The sequence below is a fragment of the Olea europaea genome, unplaced genomic scaffold, assembly GCF_002742605.1.
Source record: "Olea europaea var. sylvestris unplaced genomic scaffold, O_europaea_v1 scaffold2173, whole genome shotgun sequence".
Classification (NCBI taxonomy): Eukaryota; Viridiplantae; Streptophyta; class Magnoliopsida; order Lamiales; family Oleaceae; genus Olea; species Olea europaea.
This window is the reverse complement of record NW_019239726.1, coordinates 14,668-30,745: the sequence shown is the minus strand read 5'-3', so window position 1 is coordinate 30,745 and position 16,078 is coordinate 14,668. Positions and strand designations below refer to the sequence as shown.

General features: G+C 33.6%; 3 protein-coding genes across 3 annotated transcripts; 2 read left to right on the top strand and 1 right to left on the bottom strand.

Annotated features, from left to right (window-relative positions):
• Window positions 1–4,749: 4,749 nt before the first annotated feature.
• LOC111380580 (deoxyguanosine kinase, mitochondrial-like) lies at window positions 4,750–8,916 on the bottom strand. The gene is made up of 5 exons (XM_023004184.1): window positions 8,150–8,916; window positions 6,912–7,379; window positions 6,060–6,437; window positions 5,907–5,974; window positions 4,750–5,199 (listed from the first exon to the last, which is right to left on the bottom strand). The coding sequence occupies exons 1-5, from the start codon at window positions 8,267–8,269 to the stop codon at window positions 4,989–4,991; spliced, it is 1,245 nt and encodes a 414-aa protein (XP_022859952.1). The 5' UTR covers window positions 8,270–8,916; the 3' UTR covers window positions 4,750–4,988.
• A 3,692-nt stretch (window positions 8,917–12,608) lies between these two features.
• On the top strand, window positions 12,609–14,059 carry LOC111380584. Its single transcript, XM_023004188.1, has 2 exons — window positions 12,609–13,220; window positions 13,520–14,059. Exons 1-2 carry the CDS (start codon window positions 12,609–12,611, stop codon window positions 14,057–14,059), a joined length of 1,152 nt encoding a protein of 383 aa, XP_022859956.1.
• Window positions 14,060–14,113: 54 nt separating this feature from the next.
• On the top strand, window positions 14,114–15,043 carry LOC111380583. Its single transcript, XM_023004187.1, has one exon. It carries the CDS (start codon window positions 14,114–14,116, stop codon window positions 15,041–15,043), a length of 930 nt encoding a protein of 309 aa, XP_022859955.1.
• The last annotated feature ends 1,035 nt before the right edge of the window (window positions 15,044–16,078 follow it).

The window sequence follows — 16,078 nt, the reverse complement described above, 5'->3', positions numbered from 1 at the left end:
ACTTGCTATAATATAAATTGGGTACTTGCGTCGAGAAGTACAGTATGACAATTTAAATTTCAATCATAGATAATTTGTTAGCAATCAACGTAGAAAGGCTAGCGCCGTGTCCTAGAATGTTGTATTATTTGATTGATTCGCTATTTGGGATTGCTGTTTGTCCTTATCAAAGAAATAATTAAAGATGAAACTAGTACAGTGGAGTGTCATTGAACGGGCCACGTGTCGAGTTTAATTCTATAGCGTGCGAAGAATTAAATGTCACTTGATTGTCATGTATTTCATTTAAATCTCTTGACAGGATTATGCATATATTTGCGTGACTTTAATGGTTATTTGATTCACTAGTGAGTAAGATTAATTTGATTGGTCAAATATTTCGATGAGGTAGGAGCTTGAGAATGAGTGAAGTAGAGAACATCAATTCATGTTAGCAACCAGTGTCCTAAAAATTCATAGAGTAACTACTTAAATATTTTCTGTTGAACGATTAAAATCTGAGCTTAATATTTAGTGCAACTAAACTTTGACATATGTGATTAGTTCACATCACTGTTAAAAAAATGGTATTTAAGTTAGTGAGAATAATTAGAGGGATGCAACGTTAATTTGTGCTCGTACCTAATTATCGAATCTCTAATGGAGACAAAATAAATATACTGTTGGTCAAAAGAAGTATTAGAGAGTTATTGGCTTTTATGATTTTATATATTTCGAGAATTTAGTCTTTTTTCTTTAGTGAAAAAAGTAAATACAAATAATTAGATTGGATAGTTTACGATTGAATAGACACAATCTAATTATTGAAGCTTGGATAATATATATGGGATCAAGTCCTTTGGCAGTTTTATATAGTATTGAAATTTAATTATAATTATTATAAAAGTTTTGGGCTAAATTGTAATTACAATAAAAATTTTAATATATTGAAATGTAAACTAATTCGACTTGGATTTTAATTAAACCTCTTACTTGAATTTTAATTAAGACTCCTATTTGAATTTGAAATTCTTATTATATTTGGTTTGAAACTATTTTATTTCTATAAATAGAAATAAGATGAAACCTAGACATCATAAAAGACAAAATATAATACAATAATTTCAAAGCATTCAAATTTGGATTGAGAAAAAAGAGAGTAAAAATTACTTTCCTTACTTTATTCAACTATCCAATCCAAGAAATAATATCTTAATTTAATTAAAATCAGGTGTATATCCACCAGTGTAGTATTAATTTAGAAGAATACCATAAAATATTTAGAGATTTGAAATATCAAGTTCTTGGATTTAAAAGCTGAAAGCTTGTGATCCAAAAATATAAAAACTCATAATTCAGAATCAATTCAAGAATTAACAATCAAATTTAGGTAAAAATTCAATTCCTTTATTCTTGATATAACAAACACATGAATATCTAGACGATTTTATTTCTTGAATTTTATTATTATTATTATTCTTGTTGTTGTTGTTGTTGTTGTTGTTGTTGTTACCACGTTTCAAGAAGCTTTTGCTATCTTCTAAAGCAAGGAAGGCGATTTTTAGAATGATTAAAAATTTAAAATAATATTAACAATATGAAAATGATTTTCCCCCCGTAAAACTTGAAGGTTGGCTGCCATGCTTCTGCTCTTTAAAACACTGATTTTAACTGCACGTTTTATTAACCATAACTTTTCAATCATACATTGCATCAACTTTATAATAATAATAATAATAATAATAATAATAAAATCTTAGTTTTATGTAAATCAAATGGGGCTTAATATAATAAACCGACAATCTAAATTGAGTACTATGAAATGTGTAAATGTCTATATAGGCTGTCAAATGATGGTGTATTGAGCTCTTGTTTGGTTTAATTAAAAATTAGATTTTTAATAAAATTTGATGAAATGTTTAAAAAACAAAAATTATGAATCATATAAAATAATATTACACGTAAATCGAAAAATTACCTTCTTTTTCAACTACTCATTTTTCAAATAAAATTTCAAACTAGGTATTTTGATCTAAAGAAACACACTACACATATAGGTACCTGTTTTAGGGACCTGTTTCGCCAGGCAAAAAACAAGTGGGGGCAGGCCTCACAATTTTTTTTTTAAAGTACATGTTGGGCCCGCTCCCAAATAGTGAGGGGCTTTACAGGCCCTTGTGAACCACTGTACCTGTACGTGCAGTATTTTTCTTATCCAAAGTACTTGCTTGTCATATCTTTGTTTTAAGCCAGTTTATTTGGATATTGGCTATAAGCAACCATTACCTAATCCCCTTGCATGAATGTAATATGCCCTTGTTTGACGCCATTTTTTGGAAAAAAAAATGCATTTTTTAAAAATATTTTGACATTATTTTAATCACACATTTTTCAATAAAATATTATTACACGTAAATCCAAAATTTTTCCTTAATTTTTAATCACACATTTCACATCATTGAACTATTCAAAAATGCATTTTCTTGAAAAAAAATGGGGCTCAAACAAGGGCTATAGCTTCTATAGATATTCTCTAGTTTTATCGCGGAACTAAACCTTGTTTAATTCTCTTTCAAATATTTGAAATTGAAATCAAATTTTATATTTTTGTTATTGTTTCTTATTTCATGCAATCCTTAGTTGAAGTTCGACCCCAATTTTTAGGAACAGATTTTGGTGTGTGTGTATATATATATATTTGAAAATATATGATTAAAAAATAGGAAAAAAATTAAGTTTGTGTGCAAAATAATTTTATTAGAAGAATGCGTTGTCAAAATAAAAATTTAATAAAAAAAATGAGTTTTTAAAAATGGAACTATAACAAGGACTTGCTCTGTTAATAAACCTTCGAGAGGGATTGCCTACTTTTCAACCTATACTAGTATTGATTCCGCAGTTACAATTATTGAGATTGTAAAGTACCAACTCAATAGGTACTGAAAATCATTCTCTTCAAATTCAAACCCTCAAGACTGGGGTAGACAAAAATGAGAACGAGACGGAGAATCGGAAATGGAAATTGAGCTTTTACCAGCTCAAAAGCTAGATGAAATATAACTCACCCTCTCGCAAAGAGAATTGAAGAAAATCTAGATACATTTGAAAATATCATTCTTGATGCACGAGGAGAATTGAAGACTATCGATTTTTTTGACAATATCATTCTTGATGCACAAGGAATAAGCTATCAAACTACTCGTATACAAAACCAAAGTGCTCTATGTAGAATAAAGTGAGGACTTCTTAACCTATGACTCAAAATCTCAATATCCCAGGCTCTCCTTCATTCTTGAAATTTGAAGTTTTTCATTTTCCTTTATATGGCATTACAAGTTACCTAGGGCACGTTTGGGAGGATGATTTAGATAGGATTAAGGGGAAAAAAATGTTTAATAATTAATATTGTGCAACAAACATGTCCTTAATATACAAAAACATGGATTTTCTTTTTTGGTACTTGTCCGCCATAGATGGGTGACAAACTAATTATGATGTACAAAGAAATGGTAAGGTCAACTTTTTATGGGTTAAATATATGTTACAATAATTCTAAAGCATTTTGATATTAGATCAGTGCCACTGCAGAAGCATTAAACTTGCAATGTATTTGTTTAGACCTTTTTTAGTTCTCATTTTTTAAAAATTTATTTTTAATAATATATTTTTCTAATAAAATAATTTTATCTTACGACTAGGAGTCGAGTGGCGCTTTTCCCTCAAAGCCTTTTCCTTGCCTAGTGGAGCTAGTCTAATTTCTTTTATTGAAGAAGATTACATTTCCGGTCCCCCAATTTATGTGAAATGTAGCAAATCGTGTTTTTATGAAAGTTGAAAATGGCCTGCTTGTTTTTGGCTCATTTGACTATTAAAAAATACATGATTATGTTTTGGGCGGTAAATATTTAATCTTGAAAAAATTTAAGAAAAAAGGAAAGAGACTAAAAATTGCAAAAGAAAAGGAAAAAGTAAATCGAACTCATAACTCCACTACCACCCAACAACGCTCTCCCCAATACATAGAGCCTGTTTGTAGTGATTTTGAGAATTGATTTTTTGACCGTTAGAAAAAAAGTGGGGTCCATCCGTGAGAGAAGAAGTCAAATATGAAAACTAAAATAATGAAATAAAGGAAATAAATTTTTTGAGAAAAAAAATCACTTCCAAATAGGCTCATATATTAAGCCAAAATTTGATAGAGATTAAAATTTAGAGTTAAATTTAAGTCAATAATAATAATTAATTTTAACCATATATTTCATGAAATTTACAATTTTTTAAGCACATTTCTTCTACTTTCATCACAACCCACTAAAAATTTGATTTTAATCTCCATAGAATGAAAGTTAACTTTCAGATTAAGGCTCTATTTGTTTCCCATTATTTATTTATTAAAATGAAAAATATAACTGTTATCCATCACATCAAGCCATCATATTTAAAAATTTATCTCTTGTGTAAAACTCGTAATGATTATATTTTTCATTCTTATTCTTATATTAATGTAGCTCCAACAGGGTCTAAAGTAACCCACATTCTGTGCTAATAAAGATTGTGTGTTTGATAAGCAAAGCTTAAAAGCAGAAGTAACTTTTTAATAAACCTACTCTTAGCCCCAGCTTGATTCTCATTCTTATAAGAATGAGAATGAAAAATACAATCGTTACGAAATCCATACAAGAGAGAAAAAGTCAAATATGATGACTTGATGTGATGGATATATTAGCTTCTCACACTTTCATTTGAAAATACAACATATTTTGTGGTAGATGTAATATCACAGCACCCCTGCAAACAAACTGCACAAAAGCTATCAAATTAAGAAACTCTAAAACCTTCAAACAAAAAAAGATTACACTAAACAGCGTGTCACGCAACAGTTACAACTAGCTATACATCTGCGAAGGTTGATAAACACGTTAACATCTTTATACATGCTGACGGATTACACATTTTGCAGACATCAGTCAGAAATCTCCAGAGATTGTTAAGATCAGATCAAAGTTCGACTACAAAGAGAAATATGACATGGCTCGTCGAAAATCCAAAGATTTGAGAGCTGATTCTGGGAAATGCTGAGCACCCGGCATCAATAATCCTCGACGAGGCAGAAATACCTGTGGTTGATTGCTGATTGTTCGGTTCTCACCAGCTTTTGACGAGGTGTCTTCTTTCTTTTTCTTCACAAATTCAAAGAAATCTGCAACTTGGCGAGCATATCTTCACAAGTGAAAGAATGCCAAACTGATTAGATATCCCCTTTACGTTGTTAAAAAACATGAAATACTAAATCAAGTAATGAGAAATCAGCAAGGAGACGTATGGGAGAGAACTAATTTCTTTTCAAAGCAGCTTCAAAGCATATGTTAAACTAGATGTCTCTTTCTAATGTGTCTGGACTAGCAGTCATCTTGTTTTCAAAAAACAAAATTAATCCTCTTAAGAAAGATGCATTATTCAAACATTTCAAGTTCCAAAAAGTAAAGATAATAAAAGAACAGAGGAAAAAGATTCCGAAATCATTTTAAATTGAATCTTAGAGTTTCCACTTTGTAGTATGTCAGCATAAGCAAACATTCAAGGTTCCGTACAAACTGTTGATCTCCATTGCAGGTGAAAAAAATAACATGACTTAATGTTAGACCAACTAGTACATAAGTCGCTCAGAATTCACACCAATATCATCAAGAATATTTTGTTATATAGCTAATTTTCAGTAATCTTAGCTTCATACACTTGATTCATAATACAGATAAAAAGCCCATTCGAGAAATTCAAGTGCTCATCCAAATATAAGAAGAGCATATTATAAGATAAAAGAACGCCAAATCTAAGAAGAGCATGCTATTTTGTAAATAAGTCTTACCATAGAAGTAAATAAAACAGATAATTTAAACAAAAAATTAGAACAGGGGAAGTTGACATACTGCTGCTTAGCTTCCATATCTCTGCTAAAATCAATGTCTGGCTCGCAGTCAAGAACCAAGGCAGGAACCTGCTCATTACAAAACAGAGGCAAGTCAAAGGTTTGAGAATCACACTGATCAATTCAAAACGAATTTGACAGATAAACATAATACCTTTTGGATGCTTGAGTGCATATGATTGCCATCCAAATAATAAACACGGTCCCTTATATGTGGATGCAAAGACCAGTCAGCATCCTGTGGTAGCTTACTGACAGATAAAACCCCATGATTTCCACTTTGGAACGGGAAAAGCCAACTTTCATGCTTCTCATGCAAATCCTGCAAATATTCCAGAGAGACTCCACCTTCCTCTGCTCTCTTACGCAGCATCATGCGCTTGTGGCAAGTATCAGGACTTGCTCTTAGGTAGATAAAACCATCAGGAATAAGACCAGGCAAACTTGAAACAACTGGATCAAACCACGAGTCACATATGCTGATCTCCATCTCATTCATCCATTTTGCCTCATGAACAGCTCTCACAAAAGCCTTCCTCATACAAGAATGACAAAGTTAATCAGCTGCATGAATCCAGTAACCATGTTTGCTTGTCTTCTCTCTTATAATATTGGCAAAAGAGAAAAAGTAATAAATGTTAGGTACCACTCTACCAATATATTTTGAACATTATCATAATAAGAATCCTCTGATGTTGAAATTCTTCTCAAAAGTTTCTGATATAATTACCATAATAAACAAAACGCAGAGCTTCACAGACACTATGACATACTTTCTGAAGTTGAAAAATACAGTAGGCCCTTTTTTGGTAGAGATATTTTCCAAACAGATTTCGTGAAAATTTAAAAATTTAACTAACAAAGAAAAGTTATATCCATGTGCAAAATTATTTTATTGGGAGTATGTGTTGTTGAAAATGACTTTGGTGGGAAAAAATGAGTTTTAGAAAATGGGGGACCAAATGGGGGCTAGATATGCTTAGAAAGTATAGTGATTAGGACATACCATTCTATCACTGAAAACACTCCTTTCCATAAGTCTGAGAGGCTTAATACCACCAGATGACTCCCTCTCCCGCATAACTCTTGTAAGAAACACATAGTTTTGGAAGGTATAGGCATATCTCTCTGGCTCAGCATAAAATGAATCTAATATGTTAAAGTGGTCTGGACCAACAGTCTGCCACTTGTCAATAGGTTCGGGAACAATCTCCACAATATCTCTAAGCTCTAGTGTTTCATTGGCTATTCTCTGCAAGAATGTAGTCTTCCCAACACTGATGTTTCCTTCAACACAGAATGTGATTCTCTTCTTATGGGAAGGCTTAATATCAGAATCTGAACTGTCCTCCTTCAGCTCTTCATCCACGCTCTCTTTGATGAACATAGTTATGCTTTCTGCATGGTTTTTATGTATGATTCCAACCGAACATTGTAGAAACTCAACCATTTTCCGACTGGATTTCCCAAAAAACTGCAGCAAGCAAATCCAAACTCATCATAAAATGGCGACACAATGTTTATAGATCAGTATATTGTGCGTATCGATTGATATAACCGTCTGAGGAGACTAAGCCTTCATTTGAGAAGAATTTATAAACAGTTTAATTTATAAATATATGTAAATGTTTGTTGGATAAATGGATACTAGTTGTGGGTCTTTCAGATTGTGTAGCTGAAAATCAAGTTTGATCATTTTATCTCTTAAGCCAAGTACTTCCACCTACATTTTAATTGAAACTACAAAATTGAGATGAAAGCTGCTCAGCTTTGACACATCAACTAGCATAAAGCTGTATTTTTAAGTAAATGTTAGCAGCCCAACGAAAAACATCCTATGGGGAGAGGCATGAAAGAAATCATGGCCAGGCCCCAAAATGCAATAACCACACATCAACCATTTATGGTCATCAAGTAATCAACACAAACTCCAGAAATAATTAAAACACCTTTAAGTTTTCCCTTTCTTTCACATTTCAGTAAAAAACATTATATGCCCATCAGAACTATTATCTAACTCCTCATATAAAAATAAGGTTTGAATCTGGTGAGGTTCTAAATCGATATAAATAGGAAATGCAATACACATAGATAATACGTACCCATATATCCAATGAAGCACAAATGCATACGTTTGCTCTCATAGCAGCAAGCAACTCAAACGCACCCATATATGCAGGTATTTATGCATATACAAAGTCAGCATCAAATACATTGAGTATATTAAAGAGTACATAGTTATACCTTATCTTTGTAGATCTGTTTAAGCTGAGCAACACCATCAAAACCTTTCTCTACCAGCTTCCTCAAATTCCTCGGCCCCACTCCAGGTATTGCCAGCAAATCCGTGGCCCCAACTACCATCCCGCCTCCAACTCCGCCACAATCCTCTGCCTTCTCTGTACTCTCACTTGACTCTACTCCACACTTCTTCCGTTCTCCAAATTATCCACTCCCTTAGCCTCCGTGACCGCAAACTCACCGCCCTCCTCCGAGTTCCCGGCCAACGTCCTAAACCACAGAGCACGCGACCCACTCTTGTTACTATTCTTACTCTACTTCAACAAAACCCAAGCTCTCGATGGAACTGCACTACTCCCCCCTTTAATACTACTACTTTCATTTTCACTGGCACACCTGCGCATACGACAATTGTCGGCCAGTTTCATAAACTTGAGGTTCTTGGCCGCTACGGTGGATATGGGTTTTTCAGGAGAGTGGTAGTGGGGTTGGCGGAGGGAAGCAGCGGCGGCAGATGAATGCATTTTAACACTGTTTCAGGTGTTGTAAAACCCTTGAGATAGAAAGCAGGGTGGAAAGAGGGAAGACCAGATGGGCTTCTGCGGAGCAGCTTCTGCATCACTCTGGTGCATTTCACATCCACAACCTATAGACACAAGTGTTTGCATATAAGTATGTAGAAGTGTGTATAATGCGTATGCATACAAGCTTGATTTTCAGGGCGGGGGTGGGTGAACGTATGGCTTGTCGCTTTTGGGAGGGTTTTTGGGGGGAACGTGAAGCAGGGGGGCAGGAGGATTTGAAATTATTTAGGGAAAATTGCACCATTAGTCTTACAGCGATCGCCTTGGTACCTAAATCGATCCCAATCTCTGAAAAGGTACAATTTTGTCATCAACCTTGCATTTTAGTCCAAGCTAAAAGATGGATATTGCTGCATTCACAGTTCAATTAAGTTACTTGTACATTTTTGTTGACATCCTCTCTACGTGTCAACTATATGGCCAATGATGTAAAAGTATGTTGTAAAAATCAATGACCATAATGGATTACATGTCAAAGGATGTCAAGTTTAATATAAAAGTTTATATACATGCAGTGTGATTGTTCTCCATTTGAACTAGTTTTCATCATTGGAGAGCTTTTGTACAATTATTGTTCTTTTGCCTAAGATGTAAACCACATGATAGCCAACTAAGCAAAAGTTGACGCAAGGCCAACGCTTCACTTTTCATCACTTTGTACTTGCGCTTTCCAAGACAATTAGGCCATGCCTTTGGACATCTGCCAATAATTTTACTGTCTCAAATGAGGGTACCAACTCTGTGTTGTAGCATATATTCGAGGAGAGGGACATTGCCATGTTACTCATATTGGCCAAGTTTTACACAGTACACTTAATTGATTGATTGGCAAATTTGTAGAAACAGTGCCCCGAAACATATGAGCTTGTAGACGTAGAATGAGACCCTTGAAACTAAACATCTATGAAGGCACTACCAATAAAGCTTTGGAATATAGAAATTATTTTTTTGTGCTTTTAATTAAGGCAAAGTACATTCTGCCATGTAAAAGTAGGACATATGAGTTTCCATTATTAGTTTAAACAAGGCGAAGAACACTCTACCATGTATTGTAGAAACAGTGCCCCGAAACATATGAGCTTGTAGACGTAGAATGAGACCCTTGAAACTAAACATCTATGAAGGCACTACCATTAAAGCTTTGGAATATAGAAATTATTTTTTTGTGCTTTTAATTAAGGCAAAGTACATTCTGCCATGTAAAAGTAGGACATATGAGTTTCCATTATTAGTTTAAACAAGGCGAAGAACACTCTACCATGTTGTATCTAAATATAATCTGTTCGCAAATCTAGTTAGTTTTTTTTTCCTTTGGACCCCCAACATCTACTTGCAAATTGATCTAATCATTGAACATTATTAATAAGTAGGGGAAATTAGTTACTTGATCGGACCAATTGCCAACAAAACTTCTAACTCTATTCATAAGTAGGTCTAATTCGCATAGCGTACAAAAAAGCAGTGCACAAAGCGCTGACGAAACACCATGTCTTGATAGTGAGTGATAAATTAAGCGATCAATTGTCAAGTTGACAATTGAACGCACTCTAGGTGAGCCTAGTTGTGCTTTATTAATATTTTTATTATTTTTTTCTTTTTTCAAAAGCCTTATTGAATTTAGTTCAAATTTTCAAATGACTTTATCTGTACGAAAGTTAAAAATGAAAATACATTAGAAAATTTAAACATATAAATACCCTAACATCACGAGGTACAACCTTCAATTGACGCAGTACAACAAAGAAAGGAAAAAGGCACAGTGTCATCTCCTTCCACTCCCATGCCACTCCGACCCAACACAACAAACTGTTTCTTAAGCGGCATATATTTTTTGGGTTCTCATCTAATTTTTTCCTCGAGGCAGTGTAGGTACATATACAATACATACATCATCAGACATCGTCCAGAAATTAAATGCTGATGTTTATAAATTTTATATTGTTCCTATTTCTTAGGGACCAATGGAAGAAGATGATATTTCAACGACATTTAAATCCAATGCTAGTCGAATAAAAAGAGATTTCAGAGATGTTGAATGGAAAATCTCAATTTTGGCCCATCCTAAAAATCTTAATAATGTGAAAGCATATTATGTGATAAGGTAACTAGGGGGAATGGGGTTGTTTAGGAATTTACTAGCATAAAATCCACGTAGCAAGAATCAAGAGAAGAGGAGTGGTATCATGTCATAGAGCAAGTGAAGAACAAAAAGTCAAGTATGTTGAGACGATTAGAGGGAACAAGTATAAAAAAATAGAAAAGCTAGTTAATGATGCTAAGTTGAGGGAAGATATAGGTATATCTTTGCCTACAATAGATGAGGGACTAGAAGATGAAGATGATGAAATTTCTATTATTGAAAGAATGACTAGGAAAAGGCCTATTAATGTGGGATCTATAGATCAATTTGCAAGGTCTATCAGTGTAAATAATGTTTCTATGAGTGCAAGTAAGAAATTGAGACAACAAAATGTGAATGATGCAATTTCTAAGAAAAAATTATTAGAGGTTCATTGATATTTGGCAAGATGGTTTATGAAACCGAAATTCCTTTTAATGCCATTACAAACAATAGTTTTAAACTATTTATGGAAGCTCTTGGTTAGTATGACCCGAGTTACACTCCTCATTTCCAATACCAAGTAAGGGACCACTTTTGAAGAGAAAGAGGAGAGGAAATAAGAAACTCTAAAAAGGCAAGAAGAGTTGAAAAATAATGGGTTCTCAATTAGAGACGGATCGGGGAGGGGGGGGGGGGGGGGGGGGGGGGGGGGGGGGGGGCTGGACCGGGCTACAGTCCCAGCCCAAGTCCAAGTTATTTGTGGGAATTTTTTATTTTTTAATTAAAGTAGCCCAGTTAAATATTAAGTCAGCCCGGTTTGCTTCCAGTCCACTCCAACCAAACTGCCAAAGTCCAAACTCAATTCTTTATATATTCTTTGCAGCCCACCAGCCCAATAAATGCCAAAGTCCAAACTCCACCAATTTTTTAAAACCCTCATATAATCATATTGGCTGAAAATTGAAATTGAAAATCTCTCTTCTTCGGTCTTTCTCATTCTACGGGTCCCGCCGTGAAGCATCAGGCTTGTCTCTTTTCTCTTTCACTCTTTGTCTTTATATATAATTTTCTTCTTTTCATTATTTTATTTTCAATTTTTTCACTATATCATTATATGTTAAGGTTTAAGTTGGCAGTGACTTTAGGGCTAAGAAATTGAAATTGGAGAGTGGAGGGTTTTTTTTCATTTGTGAATTAATTTTAAATTCTTTGAATGAAACATTTTGCTATATAGTATATATTAATTTTATTGGTTGTATTTATAGAGAGTTAAATTTTTATGTTTTATGTATAATCTTTAGAAAAAAATAATTTATTCTTTAATTTTTTTTCTCAGTTTACTCTGCCTGTCTGCCAATGCCCAATGGGGAATTTTCAAATTTATAAGCATGTTGATTGATGGTTGTAAGTTGTAACAGGTTGTTTATGTATGGAATGAAAAATTGTGTTGTTTTTCCCCCTTATTTTGGTGGGTGGGTTGTCAAACAAGAATAAACATGTGCTTAGCAAAAAGGAAGATTTATGGGTGAAATTCAAGAACCATGCCCGGATTTAATCAAGAAGACAGATCACTAACTAATTTGCACTACTATTAAAAGAATGTTTACTGCATTGGTTATACAACTAACTTAGTTAATTATAATTAATTATTCTATTAAGATCTCCAAGAAATTTAATTAACTAACTTAACAAATAAATTATTCAGGTTGAACAATCTAAAATTTGATCAAGTAAAAGTGGACCCGTGTGAAGATTTTGCTTTATATTATTGTTGCCTTATCTCATTCTTTTTGTCTCCTATTTTCAGCACTTACAAATGGAAGATCAACATTCATCGAAGAGAGTAAAGACACTATTTTCATTCTTTAAAAAGACCGGCGGTCAATCTAGTGAAAGTATATCTCCGAAAATTGAACACCCCTCAGCCTCAACTCCCATGCAACATCCTCCAAATCCTGCTCCAGAAATTCAACATTCGTCAGTCTCAACTCCAGAATTGCAATCATGTACTAGTATTGAATGGGATCTGGGAAAAAGAAAGCAAATGTTTGAACATCCTGCCAATCTACGAGATGAGATTAGAATTGCATATATAAAAGTTGGACCTTATCAGTTGAAGCTTGAGGAGTATCCAAGGGTAGAAGGAAAAAAACAAGCTCGTCGCTTTCAGAAAAAATGGTTCACAGGATTTCCATGGTTGGAGTATTCTTCTATAATTGAAAAGGCATATTGCTTTTACTGTTTTCTTTTTCAGAAAGAGGGTAATTCTTCTGCCTGTTCAGGATTGGTTACTGAAGGATATAATAAATGGAAGAGGGTGAAAGATGGAAATAAATGTGCATTTCTTGTTCATGCTAATTCAGCATATCATAAACCGTGTGAGACTAGAGCTAAAGATTTAATCAAACCGTCTCAGCATATTGACAAGGTAATGAATACTGTATTGAAAGAGGAAATTCAAACACGTCGTTTGCATATAATAACTTCAATTAAAAGTGTTCGATGGCTAGCATTTCAAGGTTTAGGGTTTAGAGGTAATGATGAACTCCATTTTTACGTAATCATGGGAATTTTATACAACTTAAAAAGTACACAGCAGATTTGAATCCAGATGTTAGTAAAGTTGTTTTGGAAAATGCACCACAAAATGCCCAATACATTGCTCCAACCTTTCAAAAAGAAATTTTGCATATTATGGCCAATAGAGTACGACATATGATTCGACAGGAAGTTGGGGATGAATGCTTTTGCATTCTTGTTGATGAAGCACAAGATGCATCTAATCGAGAGCAGATGACCATTATCTTGAGGTTTGTGAATAGTCACGGTAGTTCGATAGAATGTTACTTTGCAATCCAAAGAGTTAGTGATATTACTTCATTGAATCTCAAAAATGAAATATGTGATGTTCTTGCTCAATATGAACTTCGGGTAAACAAAATGAGAGGACAAGGGTATGATAGCGCTAGTAACATGCGAGGTGCTTTGAATGGACTTCAAGCATTGTTTCATAGAGATTGTCCATGTGCATACTATGTCCATTGTTTTGCTCATCGATTACAGCTAACATTGGTCGCGGCAGCTAAAGAAGTCCATGTCATTTGGAACTTTTTTTCTCATTTGGACAAGATTGTTAATGTTATTACTTCTTCTCCTAAACGAGTTACTGAGTTGCAATTTTCTCATAGAGAGAAAATTCAATGTATGTTGGATACCGGGGAGCGTGAATCTGGAAGTGGGGCTAATCAAATGGTTAATCTGCAATGATCGGAAGTCACTCGTTGGAGCTCACATTACAACTCTATAAAGAGCTTAATAGATATGTATGATGCAACCCGCAAAGTGCTTCAATACATTTGTGGTCGTTGTTCAAATGGTAGATCTCAAGCTGATGCTCGTGGTGCTTGCAAAAAGTTGGTGAGTTTTAAGTTCATATTTATCTTGCATTTGATGCATAGAATAATGAGAATCAGTGATGTTCTTTGTCAAGCCTTTCAAAGAAGATCTCAAGACATCTTGACTGCTTTAAGGTTTGTGTCTACTACTAAACAATTGCTTCAAAAATTGAGAGATGACAATTGGGAAGAATTTCTTCAAGAAGTAAAATCCTTTTGCTCAAAGAACAATATTACAATACCCGATCTAGAAGGTTTGTATAACACTGGCCGTTCTAGTGATGAAACTACAATTGAGCATTATTATCACTATGATGTTTTTAATGAGGCAATAGATTTTGTAATCATGGATTTAAATACAAGATTTAACGACATATTAGTAGAACTCCTTTCTTTCAGTGCAGCTTTGGATCCTAAAGATTCATTTAGATCATTTGACATTCCAAAAATCTGCACACTTGCAGAGAAATTTTACCCTCAAGATTTTTCGAAGGAAGATATTATTACATTGGAATATGAGTTGCCACATTATGAGTTAGATATGAAGGGTGAGTCTCGATTTCAAGTATCTACACTTTCTGAGTTATTCAAACAGTTGATTGAGAGTGGAAGGTCAGAGATTTACATTATGATGATTAGATTGATTCGTCTGGTATTGACATTACCCGTTTCTATCGCAAGTACTGAGCGAGCATTTTCAGCGATGAAACATGTGAAGACAACACTTCGCAACAAAATGGGGGATGATTTTCTTGCTGATTGTATGATACTTTTTATAGAAAGAGAACTTGTTGAGAAAATAGATTTAGATTCTATTATAGATGAGTATTATGTTTCAAATCCTCGTCGGGAATGACTTAAATAAATAATGTTATTCAACGAGTTTTTTTAGTACGTATAAATTTTATTATATTCACTTAAGCAGCCCCCCTGAAAAATCTCGAATCCGTCCCTGTTCTTAATCATGATCGTTGCTTGGAGTGATAGAAAAAGAAGAAACATCATTAATTTGTGTGTGAATTGTTAATTCGAGACCACATTTATTTCATCAAACGAAGCTTCAAATGATGCTCATATCGGTCAATATACATTTGACGATGTCAATGAATATATTAAAAATGTTTGGGCTGAAAATGTTGCTCAAATTGTAACCAACAATGCGTTCCATAGTATGAACGCAAAGAGATTGTTGGAATTAAAAAGCTCTAACATTTTTTGGACATCATATGCCAATTACACTTTAAGCCTCATGCTTGAAGGAATCTCTAAAATTCCTAAATTTAAGGGAATGATTAACAAGGCAAAATCCTTCATTAATTTCTTCTTTGTACATACAAGAATTTGGCATTAATGACAAAGTTAACAAGAGAAGAGATAGTTAGGTCTGGAGTCACTAGATTAGCAATATCTATCTTAATATTGCAAAGTTTGCTTGATAAAAAAATAAGAGTTGAAAAATATGATGACTAGCAAATGAATGACATAACACGAAATGGTCTAGGAGTAAAAATGGAAAAGAAGCATTTGATAGTGTTGTTATGAATTATTAGAGTTGTGTTTGAGTTTATTGACTCCATTATTGAAAGTTCTTAGACTTGTTGACGGAGAAGAAAAGCCTTCAATCAGCTTTGTTTATGGAAAGCTACTAAAGGAAAATGATGACATTTAAAAAGACATTGAGATGGAGTATACTATAGGCCAATATTAAATATTATTGATGCTAAAAGCAATGGTCGCCTTGATGGTCCACTTTATACAATTGCTTACTTTTGAATCCATTCTATTTTTTCAAGAATCTACAGTGTTAAAGATGATCAATTGATAACAAATAATTTGATTGCCTATGTGGAGAAACTTTTTTCTAATAATCAAATGCAAAATCATGTGATAA

Coding starts and splice junctions, on each gene's coding strand:
- LOC111380583 (XM_023004187.1), top strand. CDS start 14,114: ATGTATGATGCAACCCGCAAAGTGCTTCAATACATTTGTGGTCGTTGT.
- LOC111380580 (XM_023004184.1), bottom strand. CDS start 8,269: ATGGTAGTTGGGGCCACGGATTTGCTGGCAATACCTGGAGTGGGGCCG. Junction 7,380..8,149: donor AACAGATCTACAAAGATAAG/GTATAACTATGT, acceptor TGCTTGCTGCAG/TTTTTTGGGAAATCCAGTCG. Junction 5,200..5,906: donor GATATGGAAGCTAAGCAGCA/GTATGTCAACTT, acceptor TCACTTGTGAAG/ATATGCTCGCCAAGTTGCAG.
- LOC111380584 (XM_023004188.1), top strand. CDS start 12,609: ATGGAAGATCAACATTCATCGAAGAGAGTAAAGACACTATTTTCATTC. Junction 13,221..13,519: donor CGTCTCAGCATATTGACAAG/GTAATGAATACT, acceptor ATGATTCGACAG/GAAGTTGGGGATGAATGCTT.